At 46.3% G+C, this 17,043-nt stretch overlaps 1 protein-coding gene across 1 annotated transcript; it reads right to left on the reverse strand.

Annotated features, from left to right (window-relative positions):
- Nucleotides 1–2,197: 2,197 nt before the first annotated feature.
- On the reverse strand, nucleotides 2,198–6,843 carry NPW (neuropeptide W). The gene is made up of 2 exons (XM_053365676.1): nucleotides 6,274–6,843; nucleotides 2,198–2,702 (listed from the first exon to the last, which is right to left on the reverse strand). The coding sequence occupies exons 1-2, from the start codon at nucleotides 6,828–6,830 to the stop codon at nucleotides 2,687–2,689; spliced, it is 573 nt and encodes a 190-aa protein (XP_053221651.1). The 5' UTR covers nucleotides 6,831–6,843; the 3' UTR covers nucleotides 2,198–2,686.
- Nucleotides 6,844–17,043: the final 10,200 nt, after the last annotated feature.

Raw genomic sequence — 17,043 nt, forward strand, 5'->3', positions numbered from 1 at the left:
TCTTAACCTGAAGCACCACTTTAGCTAATGGGGCCTCCTGCTGCTGCTGCTGCTGCACAATTTCTGTTCTCATCCTGAAGCAAAGTTCTTAACCCGAGGTACTATTTCTGGGTTAGCGGAGTCTGTAACCTGAAGCGTATGTAACCCAAGCTACCACTGTATCTGTACTCAGCCCTGCACTTCCTTTCCTTGATGTGATGATGGAGGACCAAGATGCTCAGGACTAAGATGTCCATGATTCGTGTGGCAGCTCAGAAGCATAAGACGTGCCTCTTTTGCTGTGCACAAATCGGCTGGCTCGATGGAGATGCGAGTCGCCAACCTGGCGTCCAGAAATCTCCACACAGTCACAACTGGACCCGTGTCCAGAAGCAAAACGCACCTGGCACCTGGGAAATTTAGAACATTGCACCTCACAAGGTGACAATTCCTAGCAACCTCAGTAAAAGTACAGTTCCCTTTTAATGTGTGCAGACAGTCTGTATCTGCCTCCCCCCCCCCATAATGTGTGGCAAATGCCGGCTTGTCTGAAGCAGGTGTGTATTTGGTGAAGTGTTGTGTGTTCCACTGGTCTCCTGCTTTCCTTTGGTTTGGCAGCCCAAGATACTTTGGCATCTGAGAGCCACTGCCTTTCTGCGTGATCTAGTTCTCCCCTCTGGGCAAGGGCTTCCAAGATCCAGACAGGGCTCCACAGCTGAGGCCCTTCCCCATGTGAGACATTAACAGGCCACAAATCTCGCAAATTCCTATCTGTGGGAGCGAACAAGAGGGGGGGGGAATTAATAGAGGCCAATTTGAGTCCCGTTCTCAGAAAGGAGCATTTCTGCACATCCCCACAAACTTCACTCGCAGCTGAGGCACCAACCAGGGAGACATAGAACTGCTTTCTAAGCAGCTGCTCCTCTCCGTAGCAAGTTTCTCTCGCTTCCAATAATCTGAATATCTGCTGGAAAGCTTTTCCTGGTGTCTTAACTATGCCCCCTTCCTTGGTAAATAGTGGATCTGTGTGCAGTTCCACACTCTTCTAGGATAGTTTACTGCAATGTGTGCTGCTTGGGACTGCCCTTGAAGACGGTCTGGACACTTCAGTTAGTACAAAATATAGTAATGATGGAACTCACAGCTGGAAAATACTCTTACTCAGTGCTTTATTTCCTTAAAAAATGTTTAGGAGTAGTCTCATTTCCCTACTCATATTGAAATACTGCCCCTCAATGAGGCCAAACGTAGATTCACATAATGTTTAGGGATATGCATACCACTGTGTACCCCCAGAAAAAAAGCACTGCTCTTATTTTTATAAATCTTTACTACTTGTTACAAGAATCTTTGTATGAGTTAATACCTTATAATCCCTTTGCCATATCTTTGTACTTTTGTTCTTCCAGACTGTAATGCTTTATGGTTTAAATTCTTTAATATTTGTTTTCTTTCTTTTAGTCATGTTTGTACTTGTCTGTTTGTTCGTTAGCAGATTGATTTAAAAAATAATTTAAGCAGTAGCTGGATCCATTGACCATAGATGGGTAACACATTTTTTTCTGGATTTCAGGGGGTTGGACTAGATGACCCTCTGGGTCCCTTCCAGCTCTACAATTAGATGATTCTATTATTCCCTTCCGACTTTACTCTCATGTATACAGGCATACCTTCCTAATGAGGATAGCCCTCAATGTAGCTGATGAAGCAAACTCTAGTCCAAAAACCCCCTCATGCCCTAAAATAATCCATTGGTCTTTAACATGTCGCAAGACTTTACGCTGTTAAAATTCCGCACCCTGTTCAGTATTACACCAGCCATCCACCACACCCTTCTCCAGAATACTCCATTGCATTTCCTCCCACACATACACCAATTTTTCTTTTCCCAGCTAACATCCCAAATTCTATGGCTACTCAGTCCTTTTTGACTGGTGGTTTTTTGGGGGGGAGGATCCATATTTGTTTGTTTGTTCCTTTTAGAACACATGCAAAGATTTGTTTCACCTCTGTTAACTACAGAGTTCCCCTTGGCCTGTTGATCCCCCTCCCCCTTCTTCTTCCTCAGTGTTCCCATATGGCTTCCAATCCTGTTGAAATCACTCCCTTGAGTTCGCTACTAAATTGAGAAATCATCTTGCTGTCCTCAAGAATTTGTCTCATCCTTATAACACAAGAAAGCACAGGGTTTTCATTTCATTAAATCTTGTTTTTAATTAGTACAGCATCCTTGGGCGTGTGGGGAGAGAGAACATGAATACATATTACCATATTGCAGAGAAGCCGTTATAAACAACACAATATATCACTTTCGTTTCCCCACCCCCAAAAAATGTGAGCATGAAGTTGGTTAAAATAGTAATAATAATAATAATAATAATAATAATAATAATAACAACAACAACGACAGGGCTCTTCCTACCCATGCCCCTAATTGTTGGAAAAAGGCAATCAAAAAGCTTCTGGCCCCGATCCCAGGAACCAGGAAAGTGCAGGCATCCTATAGCTGCTGATGGAGAATCCACACAATTATATGACACTAGGGGTTTCACAGCTTCTTCCCTTGGTTGGGGATGTGTGACTATGCATGGTTCCAAAAGGATGCTCCAAAATTCTTTCGTTCTCAGGTACTGGAATCAGTTTCTATGCTCATCCACCAGCCTGCTTCAGACAACTCCTTCAGCAGGGTACCTCATCTCATCAGAGATTAGATCTCAGGGTCGCTAAATGGAGGGAAAAGAGAGTCTTAGTTCTCTGCCACATACACTCAAGCAATTCACGGTTTCTAATTTGGCCTCCGTTTTCCACATCAACAAAATGGACAATTTTCTACCCCCCCCTTTTTTTTTTGCAGAATTAAACGTTATCAGATCCTTGGGGCTGCTGCCAGATTTGGCAACATTCTGTCCTGTGCTCCCTTTCTCCTTCGTAACTTACCTCATCTCCTGGCTTCATTATTATCTCTCTGTGTGTGGAGAAGGGTGCATTGCAATGATGTCCGAGAGACAGAGAACTCAATACCTTCCTGGCTGGAACCTGAGGATCTTAGGCTCTTAGGTCAGTTACTTCCACCCTCGTGTCATGGGCCAGCCTTCACTAACCTGGTGCCCTCCAAATATTTTGGATTCCCACCCGTCCCAGCATCGTTCAGCTGTGTGGACTGGGGCCGATTGGAGTCGTAGTCCTGAACATCTGAAGGGCACCAGGTTGGCAAAGTCTGCAGTACACTTCCTGTACACAGCAGCAGCACATTAGATGGCGTTTATGGGCAGGTTCACACACATCTTCCCATCAATTGACGAGTGCATCATCAAGTGTTGGCTGTCTTGCATGCAGGTAAAATGCAACAGAGCAAATCTCAGAGATAATACATGGCACTGGGGCCCATTGCCACCTCCCTTTGTAACTCGCCCAGAGTTGCATTAGCAAGTACCGTATTTTTCGCCCTATAGGATGCACTTTTTCCCTTCCAAAAATGAAGGGGAAATGTGTGTGCGTCCTATGGGGCGGATGCAGGCTTTCGCTGAAGCCTGGAGAACGAGAGGCGTCGGTGCGCACCGACCCCTCTCACTCTCCAGGCTTAAGGAAGCTATCCGCAAGCCTTGCAAGCCCAGCGGGAGTTCCCGCGGGCTCGCAAGGCTTGCAGGCAGCAGCCTGCAGCCCGGAGCACGGGGCGCCCTCCGGAGGATGCCCCGTGCTTCGTGCAGGTGTCCGCAAGCCTTGTGCGCGGGGGGAGTTCCCGCGGGCTCGCAAGGTTTGCGGGCAGCAGCCTGTTCTGGGGGCTGGGGTCAGGGGAAGCTTGGGCTTCACCTGCCACAGCCCCACGGCTGAGGGGGGAGGAAATAATGTTTTTTTATTCATTTCCCCCCCCAAAAAAACGAGGTGTGTCCTATGGGCCAGTGCGCCCTATAGGGCGAAAAATACGGTAATGAGAAATCCAGTGATGTCCGTGCAGACATGAAACAGTGTGGAGGGGAAGGGGAAAGAAAGAGGAAGGAAGGAAAGAGGGGCAGCTTCCCTTCACATAGCATGTTGCATAATTGGTTCTTTATAGATAGGTATAAAGGGTCTACTCTGCCTGCTGTAGAGTTCAGTGGAACTCCAAAGCTTGCATACTCCTTGAACTGAAAAAAACATTCTTTATCTAACAGTTCTCCTGTTGCTGCATGATATTGACAAGCTAGGGCATGTGCAGAGGAGGGCAACCAAGATGGTAGAGAGTCTGGAGATTAATCCTTACGTATTTAGGCTAGCAGCCTTAAACTTTTACATCACTGGTGGCTAGTGCTCCTTTGGGATTTGTGGAGCCCAAGATCGGCTGGAGCCAGAGCGAAGGACAGGCACAGCCAACTTATTCATTCATTCATTTTGCTCAATTAAATTTATACCGCACCCTCCTGCCCAAAGGACCCTAGGGCTGCAAACACTACCATGATCAAAACAAATGTTCTCCCCTTCAGGACTGTGGAGCCAGAAGAAGGGCTCCCGTCGTCATTTCCGTTTTGTGGGAAATGCCTTCTTTCTCACTACTGGCCTAAGTGAACTGGGAGAGTGAGGAGGTTTTTCCTTGGGATCTGTCTTCCTCAAAGACATCACATAAACCCCAGCCTGGCTTCTCATCTTCGAGGCAGAATACGCAGCCCTGCCCTTTTCTCTCGACTTTCTGCCAGGAAGGGAAACTAGTCCCCTGGTTGCTGATACCTCTTGTTCCAAAACACAATTGGCTGGATTGCGCCCTTGCTATTTTCTCCTGCTCTGGAAGCTAGGACCTGAACCAATGGCTTCAAATGACAAGAAACAAGATTCCAACTGAATGTCAGGGAGAATTTTCTGACAGTAAGAGCTGTTCGAAAGCGGAACAGACTCCCTTGGAAGGTGGTGGACTCTTCTTCCTTCTAGGTTTTTGAACAGAGGTTGGGTGACCATCAAATACTTTAGCTGCAATTCCTGAATTGCAGGGGGTTGGACTAGATGACCCTTTGAGTCCCTTACAACACATGATTCTGTGATTCTAAGAAGCTGAAAGGAGGGTCTGTGTTGTTTTCCTAGCAGTGTAATTTTGTCCCATTGCTATCTGTTGCTCATTTGTGTTTATAAACCTCTCCCTATTCAGAAAGCTCTCAGAGCAGCATGCATAAAAATTAAAATGTGGCATTCAAAGAAAAGGACAGTGATAAAAAAAAAAAACCTGGCAGATCAGTAGGTGCCCACAACCTAAGGATGGGGACACTGTGACCCTCCAGATGTCATTGAACTCCAACTCCCAGCAGCCCCAGATGCCAGCACGGCCAATGGTCTACGAGATGATGAGGGCTGGAGTCCAGAAGCCAAAGCTTGCCCGTCCCTGCCACAGCCAATATCAACATCCTGAAATTGCCTGGGTATACAGAAGGGTTTTGAGCAGATATCAGAAACACCAAACAGTTGAGCACCTGTCTAACAGAGTATTCCAGAGAATGGGAGCCAGCCCACCAAAAGCTCTGCTCCAGGTAGCCACCCGGGTGAATCTGTGAAACATGCTGCACTGTCAGGAGGGTCTAATGTGAAAACTCAAAGGGGAAAGGCCACAGCTCAGTGCCCGAGCACCTGTTTCTCATGCATAAGCTCCTAGGTTTGATCCCCAGCATTTTCAGGTAAGAATGGGAAAGACTCCTGCCTGAAACCCTGGAGAGCTGCTGCCAGTCAGTGTAGACAATAATGAGCTAGATGGACCAACAGTCTGACTCAGTTTAAGGTTGCTTCCTTTGCCTTAATGGAAAGAACTGCAGCTCAGTGGGAGAGCACTTGCGTTGCATGCAGAAGGTCCCAGGTTTGGTCTGCAGCATCTCCAGGCAGGGCTAGGTGAGACTCTTGCCTGGAGAGCTCCCTCCAGACACTGACCTAGTGGTCCCACTTGGTCTAAGGCAGCCTTCTATGTTCCAACGCCCTGTCCCATATAATCAGATTTCTCTCAGTGGGAACGTTCCTTGGATAGCAACCTCAACCTTGGGAAAGGGGTTTTTTACTAAAGGGAAGGGGCCCTTCTGCGTGCCAAGCAGATGCTCTGCCACTGAGGCATGACCCTTGTCCATAAATATTAAGACTTTGTCAGGAAACCCCCTAGAAGTGGGTCAAGGGGAAGCTCATCTGTCTTACAAGTGCTGCATCCTAGATCATAGCTGTCAACTTTTCCCTTTTCTTGCGAGGAATCCTATTCAGAATAAGGGAATTTCCCTTTAAAAAAGGGGAAAGTTGACAGCTATGTCCTAGATGCCCTCTGAGGCTTAAGACTCTGGACTTACTGTGCCCAATTACCTGGCCTCCTTCGATGTGCTGGGCTGTCCTGTCTTCCACATCAGCCTTTCCAGGAGCTTCGGGTGCATGGCAGGGCTTTGCCAGAGAGCCTCCTGGCATCCTGTTGGGCACAGGGCTGCCCAGATCCTCCCTTGGTGCCTGGCGTGGTTCTTCTGTGAGGCCTGAGGCCAGAGCGTTCTCTTGATGGCCCCTGCGGCAGCAGCAGCAGCATCTTTCCAGGCACCCACCTGGGAAGACAGGTGAGGCTGCAGATCCAGAGTGGTCCAGGGTCCCTCCTCCTCCTCTGCCTGCTGGAGTGTCAGCCACTGAGTGGCCCTGCTGACGGGCAGGGTGGGGGCAGCCTCCAGTCTATCCCGGGAGCCCTCTGCTGCCTGCCGGCGCCACAGGTAAGGGGAGCGCCTGACTCCCATCAGAAGCCCTGAAGCTCGCCCCACGGTGTGGTACCTGGGGCTGGCCACATGCTTGTACCAGGCGCCTGCTGGGGCCACCAGCAGGATCAAGCCCAGGAAGCCCAGGGCTTTCCATAGGGGCCTGCGGGAGACTTGCCATAAAACCATGAGCACAGGTGAAGTTCAGCCCCGGTTCAGGTGGGCTCAGGAGCAGGGTGGCAGCTGCCTTATTTGCTTCGAAGAGAAGATGCTAGTCCTTTGTGAGTCAAAGGTGGAAGAGGTATCTCTCTCTCTCTCTCTCTCTCTCTCTCTCTCTCTCTGCTGCTGCTGCTGCTGCTGCTGCTTCTACAACTTGTATATAACTGCAGGCAGGGGGTGGTGGAGGGAGAACCCCCCTCCCTCTGGCTCCACCCTTTCCCCAGCTGACATCCATGATCAAGCTGGAGTCTGCATCCTCATCCCACCCTCTCCACCCCCAGGGGAGGTACCACCCTCTCTGCCACAACTCTATAGGCAGACATTCAACTGACACAAGAGTTTCCGTCACTGCAGCTGCACCAGGAATGGATGATGGATCAGTTGGATTTCTGCCTGTCATCAGCCCAAGCTCCTAAACATCATGACTTGGAACTCTCAGCAGCAAGGGACGTCTGGGGCCCCCTTCCCAAGGAAATGTACTTTTTAGGATTGGGACTGTTCCTGCGTGCGCACACACACAATGGAATATTTGTAGCATGCTTAGATAGCTGCATACGAACTCAGAAACTCCCAGTGGAGCTTATAGAGCTGTGGGGAGGTAAGGAGGGGATTTATCAGGGGAATAACAAAATGGGGAGAAATTTAAATGCGGCTTCACTCTCTGCAAAGAGCAGGAGGCTCACGGGATGCGAGGTTGTTGCAACTTTGGAGCAGAAACAGGAAATGGCTCTGGTCACATAATCTTCCTCTCTGTGTGGTGGATGGCCCTTGCTCCGAAAAGCGTGGTCAGAATGAAAGGGTTCAGGAACTCTGACCAGACCAAATTTCATAAAATCATACACAGACTTTACTAAAACAAAACTCTACAAGGGAGGAAAAACTCCAAATAATTACACAGGTTAAAATAGATCAGAAGGTAAGAAAGCAACAAACGCTAACTTATCCAGCTGTTCAGGGAAGTTTTTAATCTGTGATATTTTAGTGTATTTTTGGTTTCTATGGAAGCCGCCCAGAGTGGCTGGGGAACAAATAATAAATTATTATTATTATTATTATCCAGCTAATGAACATCAACGCTTACACTTAAATCTCAGTAGGCTGAGCAACAGAAGAAGATGCTGTCAAAAGCCCAAATAGACGTTTAGCTGGCTGCTGAGAACTCGCACCAATCCAGGTTTTATGGGAACTTAGACCATGGGCGTTCGCCTCTTCCACCCAGTTACCTTGTGACACCGGCCTGGAAGCCTTAACAGGAGACAGCTGTATGGAAGCGCATTATTTCTGAGGTGCTAACCCATTCCCATAAACTGATCCTAAAGGGGTGATATCACCACACTCTGTCTCTCTCACAAACACACACCCTGCCCCATGTTGATAAGTCCCCCACAGTGGGGAGGAGGGTGAAGGCACTTGTGGGCTCACCAGCTTTATTAAGGGCAACAAGGGAAGAAATAAGATAAGTGAACATCTGTTAAGAAGACCATCCATGCCCAAGATCTTGGCCCGGTTTGTGTGGGGTATGTGTGTGAGTGTACATGTGTGGGAGAGGGAGAGGGTGCTCAGCACAAGCCTGCCTTTGCTCTTGTCCCAGAGGAATTGGGGAAACGGGGATAAATTGCAGTGATTCAAAGCAAAATGAGCCCTGAGTGAGATCTAAAACGAGCTTCGGAGTTTGTTCCATGGAGCTGTGTAAACACCTCCTTCCACCCGCACTGCCCCTCTCATCTTTCTGCTGAGAAATGATGCTAGCAGAGGCCACAGAGATTTTCCTCTCCCAGCTCCCACATTTCCCTTTGCTCCTCAGTATCAGAATCATAGAACAGTAGAGTTGGAAAGGACCACGAGGGTCATCTAGTCCAAATCTTTGCCTGATAAACAAAGCAAGTGAGGGGCATTATCACACCATTCAAGGACAGTTTCCAGCCAGGAAAAAGCACTGAGGGACGACGACGAGGGGTGTAGCCTGGGAGAGTTCTAAGGGCCAGATGGGGAGGCTATAAGGGCCACATTCAGCCCCACCTGCTGTTCCACCCAATTAATAAATGCTCTGTAATTGTCCTTTTCTCTGAATCAAAAACCCCTAAATGTTAGCCTATCTATGTAGTGAGGATGCTCTGACCCTCTCAGCCATTTGGGTCATAAGAAAGCTGGATCAGGCCAATGGCCCATCTAGTCTAGCATCCTGTTCTCACAGTGGCCAAACAGATGCCCCATTGCCAACCATGGAGGCAAAGCATAGCCATCATGACTGGTAGGCACTGATAGCTTCCTCCTTCCTCCATGAATTTGTCCGATCCTCTTTTAAAGCCGTCAAGTTGGTGTCCATCACTCTTTCCTGTGGGAGCGAGTTCCGTAGTTTAACTACGCACTGTTTCCCTGTGCTATTATTTCCACCTTAGTGACATCTGTGTTGATGGAGACAAGGTTACTCTAAGGATCTAAGGATCCTGCTTCTAAGGAAATGAGTGGCAGCCACCAAGGAGTTCACACATGAAGCCTCCTTTGTCTTTCCTCAGCTCAAATCTAATTCTGAGTTGCTCCCCACCCCCACCCCCAGTTCCAGCCCCTAAAGGCTGGAAAACAGCCATAGGCTGTTCATCATCCACAGGATAATAATCCCGAAAATTAAACTGCATTTTTCTCCAGCACAGACAACAGCTTTTGCAAACATAGACAGGCAGGATGAACATCTCACAGCCTGTTGGGTTTGATGCCTGACGATCGAGCAGCCTCATTAGCTGAACCTTGCCAGGCGTGTGGAAGAGATTTGCTGTTGTGATATTAATTCATGTGTGATTAAACAAGGGCAGATGACTAGGGTCTGGCGCATGCCGTGTGACAAGAGTGCCCATCATTTCCCCATTCATTAGGAAAAGGGAAGACAGCAGAGCAAGTTACTAGAGTACAAACCTAACAATATGAATGGGAATCGGTTGGCTGGAACCAAAAGGGGAAGAGGCAGAGCAGATCAAAAGCAAAATCTTGTTGGATCTATTAGGCTGGTGCAGAAGCTGCCTGATATCAAGTTGCAACTTTGGTCCTCCTACCTCATTATTGTCCTGGGTTTCAGGTGGCGAGGCAGGAGGGTCTGTCCCAATACTACCGGGAGATGCCAAGGAATGGACCTGGGACCTTCTGCATGCAAAGCAGTAGCTATGCTCCTTCCCCTAAAAAGAAAGTAAGTTTCTAGTCCTCATGATTCTGAATAAAGGGCTGATTTAAATAGGAATGTAGAAAGCTCTGACTTGTATTTAATCAGGTCACTGATCCATCTTTTTGAGTGCTCTGTAAAGGTAAGGTAAAGGTAAAGGACCCCTGGACGGTTAAGTCCAGTCAAAGGCGACTATGGAATTGTGGAGCTCATCTCATTTTCAGGCCAAGAGAACCAGTGTTTGTCCACAGACAGCTTTCCAGGTTATGTGGCCAGCATGACTAAACCACTTCTGGCACAACAGAACACTGTGATGGAAACCAGAGTGCATTCACCTTCCTGCTGCAGCAGTACCTATTTATCTACTTGCACTAGCATGCTTTTGAACTGCTAGGTTGGCAGGAGCTGGGATAGAGCAACAGGAGCTCACCCGTCACGGGAATTTGAACCACTGACCTTCTGATCAGCAAGCCCAAGAGGCTCAGTGGTTTAGACCACAGTGCCACTCATGTCCCAATAAGTACTGTACTGTGTACAGTGACTTGGAAAGTATAGTTGTTTAATTGCACACTAAAATGGAAAATGCCTGTAAGTATATTAGACATTTATTGCTGAAAGGGTTTAGCACTAGAAAATTCCACTGGGCCATACTGAAGTTCTCTAAGCTTCTAACTGAGTTAATGGTTAAAATTTGATGCTCTCTGCTAGCACTCGTGTGAGTGTTTAACCTTAGTTCACATGAGGGTATTCCATTGCAAATCTCCATCTTGAATGGAGTTGCCTGTTAGTCTTTCTTGGACGCCACAGAGACAACAAAGGATGTAATAATAAAGCCTTTCCAGGAGCTGCATAGCCTTAGGCTGAATGCAGGCTAATGCAAGCTATGGAAGAGACAGATGATCATAATTCTGTTATATATATTTTAAGAAAAGCTTATGCTTGAATAAGCATATGCTTAATGGCATTATCTGGATGTATGACTGATGTTTTCGTACCTGTTTTGAAGAAGTCCTGGTTAGCAATGCTTTGAATTATAATGATGGGTCTGGACCATTTTTATTCCAAAAGGAGCCAGCCTTTATGCATCCAATTGCTTCATGATGCACAACATTAATACCTGCAATATGGCTGGCAGTAGCTGTCCAGGGTTTCAGACTAGGGTTGCGCGAGCCCTACCTGAAGGTGCCAGGGAATGGACCTGGGACCTTCTGCATGCAAAGCAAGTGTTCTCCCACACTCCCAGCGAGCAATGGCCCTTCTCCCACTTCAGCCCAATGTCTGAAAGGTGTGTGTGCATGGATGGGGTGGCAGGTCCCCCTCTACCTCCCCCCAGTGCTCACCCACCCCATGGCTTCCTGTGGCCACAGCAAAAAGGAGAGGGAAGTTCAGATGACCCATTGCCACCAGTAATCCCAGGGATTCCAGCACACAGAACACTGCCCATCCTTTGATTGATCTTTAAACCCACAACTTGCAACACCATGAATATTTGATGCAAATATGATAAATGAATTGCTTTGACTCATGGGAAGTGATTTGTAAATGAAACAAAATTGTTATGGAATAAATAATAAATGGCTGGCACAAGCACGGCAGCGTTTCATTTCATATTTATACCGCTCACTTTCATTTCCCCAAAGAAACCTAGAAAAGTTAATGGGGAAGGAAAATAAAGACAGCAATTTAGTTATACAACGTATCATATTTATGCGTGCATTTCATTTTCCTGTAGCATGACAGCATACATTTAAAGCATGTTCCTTCCCCCAAGGAATCCTGGGAACTATAGTATACCAGTACTACAATTCCCAGCACTCTTACACTAGAGTTGTCAAGATTCTTTGGGCGAAGCAATGCGTGTTAAATGTGCTTTAAATGTACAGTGTGTATGTGTCCACAGAAAATCTAAAAGCATAACATGTGGAACTGGCTGTCTTGCATTGGCTCAAATCAATGACTGGGGCTGATGGGATTGTAGTCCAAAATTTCCAGAGGGCACCAGGTTGGCAAAAGCTGCTTTAGCCTGACAAAGGGAAGAGATATTCCTTGGAGTTCAATCAAATGCCTTTTTTCATGACATACTTATGAATGTTCCCTTGCTCTGGAATTGCGTTTTATCTCTGAGCTGCAGCATGGAGATGAGGAATAAATCTCTAGGGTGCCTGCCTCCGCCCCTGTTCCCACTGCCCCACCCCAGAACAGACCCTGACTCAGCAAGAGCCAAAAAGGGGTGATTCAGCATCTGAGATAAGAGTTGACACATCAGAGGGGGACCTCCCTATGGAGAGATCCAGGCTTTCAGCCCCCTCTGCTGCATAATCCCCACTTGCTCTCTACTAACAGCTTTGTGTAAATGCTATGTTGCCTTACAAATGCCTTGTTTAAAGGAAATGAGCCAGAAATGCTGGCAGAGCAGGGCAGGAGATGATGGTGGGTGGTTTTCTGCCTCTTAAAAATGCTATTGTCATAGAGTTCAGAAAAGCTGCATAAAGTCATCACTTCCTTTTCACAAACGCCACCCATTTGGATATGAAGACATAATTGTGTTGGAAATGAGGGGCTTGCTTGTTCCTTAACCTTCAAACATTGTTTCTTTTAATACATCTTCAGGTCACCTGTGCCTTCTTCAGAAGAGTAGTTATGTCAAGCTCATGGTGCCCAAACCTTTTGGCGATAAATTGTAATTATTAGGTCTTTCTGGAAATTTTCCTCTTCTTCGGGGCTATAACCAGACAAAATACATTCTTAACCTTTAGATTAAGGGTGCTGATGGTCCTCCAGCTCATCTTGGTCTATGTGTTGACTTCTAAGAGTCCTGCTGAAATATACTCTGGGTCGAGTGTGGATTTCATGCTCTTTATTCAGCTCAGAGTAGTGAGGAATGGAAGTTCTCCCGAAATGTCTGCTTTATATACATTATTTACACAATGGGCCCCACGTGATTGGCTAATTCTGGGATTCACCTGTAGGCCAATCAGGTTGCGGATTCACTTCCACCTGGAGTTGGATTGGGTGGCTCCTGCGGACCAATCAGACTGCTGTATTCTGGATCCTATTGTTCTAGGACCAATCAGACTGCTGCATTTTGGATCCTATTCAACTCAGTACATAACACCAGCCAAGATTATTCTGACAACTTGTGGTTCCTTCAAACGTCTGGTTCCTTTAGCGTTCTGATTTGCTTGCCCAAAGTTTATGCAATGGTTAGACTATATCAGACCTTTATGGAGCATTTGTTCTGATTTTATTGTGAGACAATTATTCTGCATTCATTCTGATTTGCTTGTAAGGTGTTTACCAGTCCTCTTGTTAAGTCATTCATTTACCCCACACACTTTTAAATATGTTTCTCTGCCCCTTTCAAACTACAAAAGTCTGGTTTGGGGTTTTTTTTTTTAGTGGATTGTTGGGTTTTTTAAAAAGGAGACAGAGCACTTTGATCCACTTCAAGTTTGCATACCTTAAGTTCTGGTATTTATTTTTTGCTTGTTATCCAAAGGTCTCTAAGCAACTTACAGGTATTTTGTGTGACTTCTTTTAATAGTGTTGTAACTGATACAAGCAGCAAGAACAACTGAACACCCCTTCACAACCAAAGGGCTCTTTGGTTTGACATACTCAGGCAAAATACTGACAGTGTGGAGGAAATATTGACTGTTCTCAAATATTGGCTGATCTAGTCTAAGGGAAAGATTTAATTGCCTTCTTTCCACTTTGGGGATATATTTCTTACAATAACAGCTCTTTCCCTGTGAGGACAGAGCAACAGAAACACTAATTCATGTTCTTTCTGCGTGCACCTTTTTCAGAGATGAACAAAAGGGATAATTTGCTCCCATTTTACTAAAATACCCATGAAATTATTTATTATTGTCCCTACTTATTAGCCAATATGAGTAAAGCAACAATGAAAACAATAGGTTCCCCCCTTTTTGCTGCAAAGTTTTGCAAAGGATACCATCAGCTTTATTTTTTATATATTTATTAATTGTATTATTACAGTTACCTTTCCTCCAAGGATCTCAAGGTGGCATATATGGGTCCCCTACCTCTCTACAACAACCCTGTGAGGTAGGTTAGGTTGAGACACTCTAACTGACCCAAGGTCACCCACTGAACTTCATAACCAAGTAGGGATTCAAACCCTGGTCTCCCAGGTCCCAGTCAAACCCTCTAACCACTATAACATGCAGGATATAGCTTAGCTTGTTTTATATTAAAAATCGCACACATCACTTTGGTGTTTTATCTTGTTTTTATGTGGCCACCTCATAAAAAAATGTGATTCACTGATTGAGAAAACTAGGTGGTAAGAGGAAGGAAATTGGATTTTCTGGAGGCGGGCATGGCTGCTCAGGAGCACTCATGTTAAGCAGTGAGGAAGTGCGCTGCAACACTCGGTTGCGATTCCCACTTGTACATAATTGCAACTCACTGATTTCCTCTCCTCACCCCACACCCCACTCAATGCTTCTTAGAAAGGGCTATATAGACACACATCCCCCAGGTTATGAATGAAGAATGAAGTGAGTCAGCCCTCAAAGAGGACGGCACAGGATAATCCTATTTGGCTTTTAAACTGTGAACAACACCAAGTCTAAATTTGGGGTGATTCATTCAGGCAGTCGGTATAACAAAGCCATTTTCCACAACCACTTTGATGGCTTGGGGGAATGAGAGGGAAGGAGGGAGAGAGATTAGCTATCATCAGATGTAGGCTTCTCCCATGATGTTCTTTCCAGGCTACCTGCCTCACTACTTTCTGCCCCTCCTTCACATCTCTCCTCAAACCATAGTTGCCGGAAGGAATAAACAAATCAAAAAGTGAAATGCTTCTATAGCCCCCATTCACAAAAGAGACCAACTGGGCCTTTCTCAGCACTGTTGCTAGGGAGTCAGCCAGCTGACTCGCTGCACTGAGCACAGGTTGGTTGATCAATCAGTCAATTTCCTCCATTCCAAAGATGCTGCAGAATTGTCCACCCTTGAAGGAGACTGCCTGCTGCTTCTCTGTATGAGTCACTGCTTTGCCTTTGCCTTCTTCCAATCAGTCAGCACTGCAGGTAGGTAACATTGCCCTGCCCTTGCATGGATTGCAGCAGTCACTCATTGCCAAAGCAGAGAGGCTGAAGAATTGCCTGATTCCAGAGGAGGGTGCCTGTTGCACTTTGGCGTGAGTCGCTGCCCATGGCCTTGCATCCTTCTGGACAAAAGGGAGGTCCAGATCAGCAGCCTGTGCAGAAACCAAAGGGAGGGTGAAGCAAGGTCCTCTGAGGGCAGGTACCGGTAATTCTTAATCTTTTACACTCTAAAAGTAGTAAACTGGGGGTGGGGTGGAGATGTAAGAAAAAAGTGTACCCCTGTTTTAATGTAGAAAAGGTGTGCCTTGGTTATCTGGAATCTGGGAAATCTAGAGCAGCATTTGCTGCCAAGGAGTGTGGTGGAGTCTCCTTCTTTGGAGGTCATTAAGCAGAGGCTTGACAACCATATGTCAGGAGTGCTCTGATGGTGTTTCCTGCTTGGCAGGGGGTTGGACTCGATGGCCCTTGTGGTCTCTTCCAACTCTATGATTCTATGATTTGTCAGCTTTTAGAAAACATAATTTGCTTAAAAACAAACAATCATATTTTGCATACCAAAAAGCCTGAAACTAGCCTTTCTTACCGGCACCAATAGTTGCTACTATCAAAATATACCACCAGGAAGTGCTGCTTGTTACAAAGTGACAGCCTACGCCATTGATATCAAATGGACACATAATTAAGGATAGAACAAAAACACATCTTGTATATATGTAAGCAAAGGTAATCTTTATAATTCAAATACAAATTGCATTTGGAAACGTTTTTAAGAAGAGATTTGTACCTGCCTTTCAGGTAAGATCTTATCTTAAAATTCTGGCAGCCAAAAGACTCATTGCCAGCAAGAAATCTGGATCTAGCTACAGAGAGTTTTCCTGTGTTCTGCTGCAGCAAAAACAAGCAAGGGGTGTGTCCAATAGTGGTTGTACTCAGAGTAGCCCCATTGCATTTTTCATTTTCATTTTTTACTCTGAGTAAAACTTGCTCCGATACAACCCAGAAAGTCTTGTGGCAGGGGTGTGGGGGAGCACTGAATGTTGCTGTTGCTCGCCACCCCAATCCCCAAGTGGTGAAAGATTCCAGGGAATAAAAAGATTCCAGGGAATCAGAGGGCCTTCTGGCGGTTCCCTCACTGCGAGAAGCCAAGTTACAGGGAACCAGGCAGAGGGCCTTCTCGGTAGTGGCACCCGCCCTGTTGAACACCCTCCCACCAGATGTCAAAGATAAGAACAACTACCAGACTTTTAGAAGACATCTGAAGGCAGCCCTGTTGAGGGAAGTTGTTAATGTTTGATGTATTACAATATTTTAATTTTTGGGGAAGCTGCCCAGAGTGCCTGGGGAAGCCCAGCCAGATGGGCAGGGTATAAATAATAAAATTATTATTATTATTATTATTATTATTATTATTATTATTAATAAACTGTAGGCCACAGCCCTCACTGTAGGCTTTGCCACCTTGGGGCCCTCCAGATCTTTCGGACTACGATTCCCATCGGTGCCAGCCAGCATGCACTGGCTGTGGCTGATGGGAATCATAGTCCAAAACATCCAGAGGGCCCTAGTTTGGCAAAGCCTGCCTTCCTGAGACAGCATACAGGCACCGAGTCAGTGTCTAGTGGGAGGTGGTGGCAGTTTGTAGTTCTGCTCAATTTGCTTGTTGGAGTGACTGAGACAAGTAGCGTTGCTTGTGTGTGTGTGTAGCTTCATTATGATGGCATATTTACAATGCCCTGTTCGGCAGGATACATCACTCGAGTCCCTGCGCAGTTTCACAGACAAGTGACACTTAAGATGGCCCATTATAGTCAGCCGCTGCCGTCTCATTTCGCACTAATTGCTTTCCCAAATTGGATGGGCGCTTCTCTGACATGGAAAACAGTGGCAGAAGTATCATTAATCTGGGACAGAGACTGGGGGCAGGGGAGGGAAGGGGTAATTGCTAGCATGG

This window comes from Podarcis raffonei, chromosome 14, assembly GCF_027172205.1.
Source record: "Podarcis raffonei isolate rPodRaf1 chromosome 14, rPodRaf1.pri, whole genome shotgun sequence".
Classification (NCBI taxonomy): domain Eukaryota; kingdom Metazoa; phylum Chordata; class Lepidosauria; order Squamata; family Lacertidae; genus Podarcis; species Podarcis raffonei.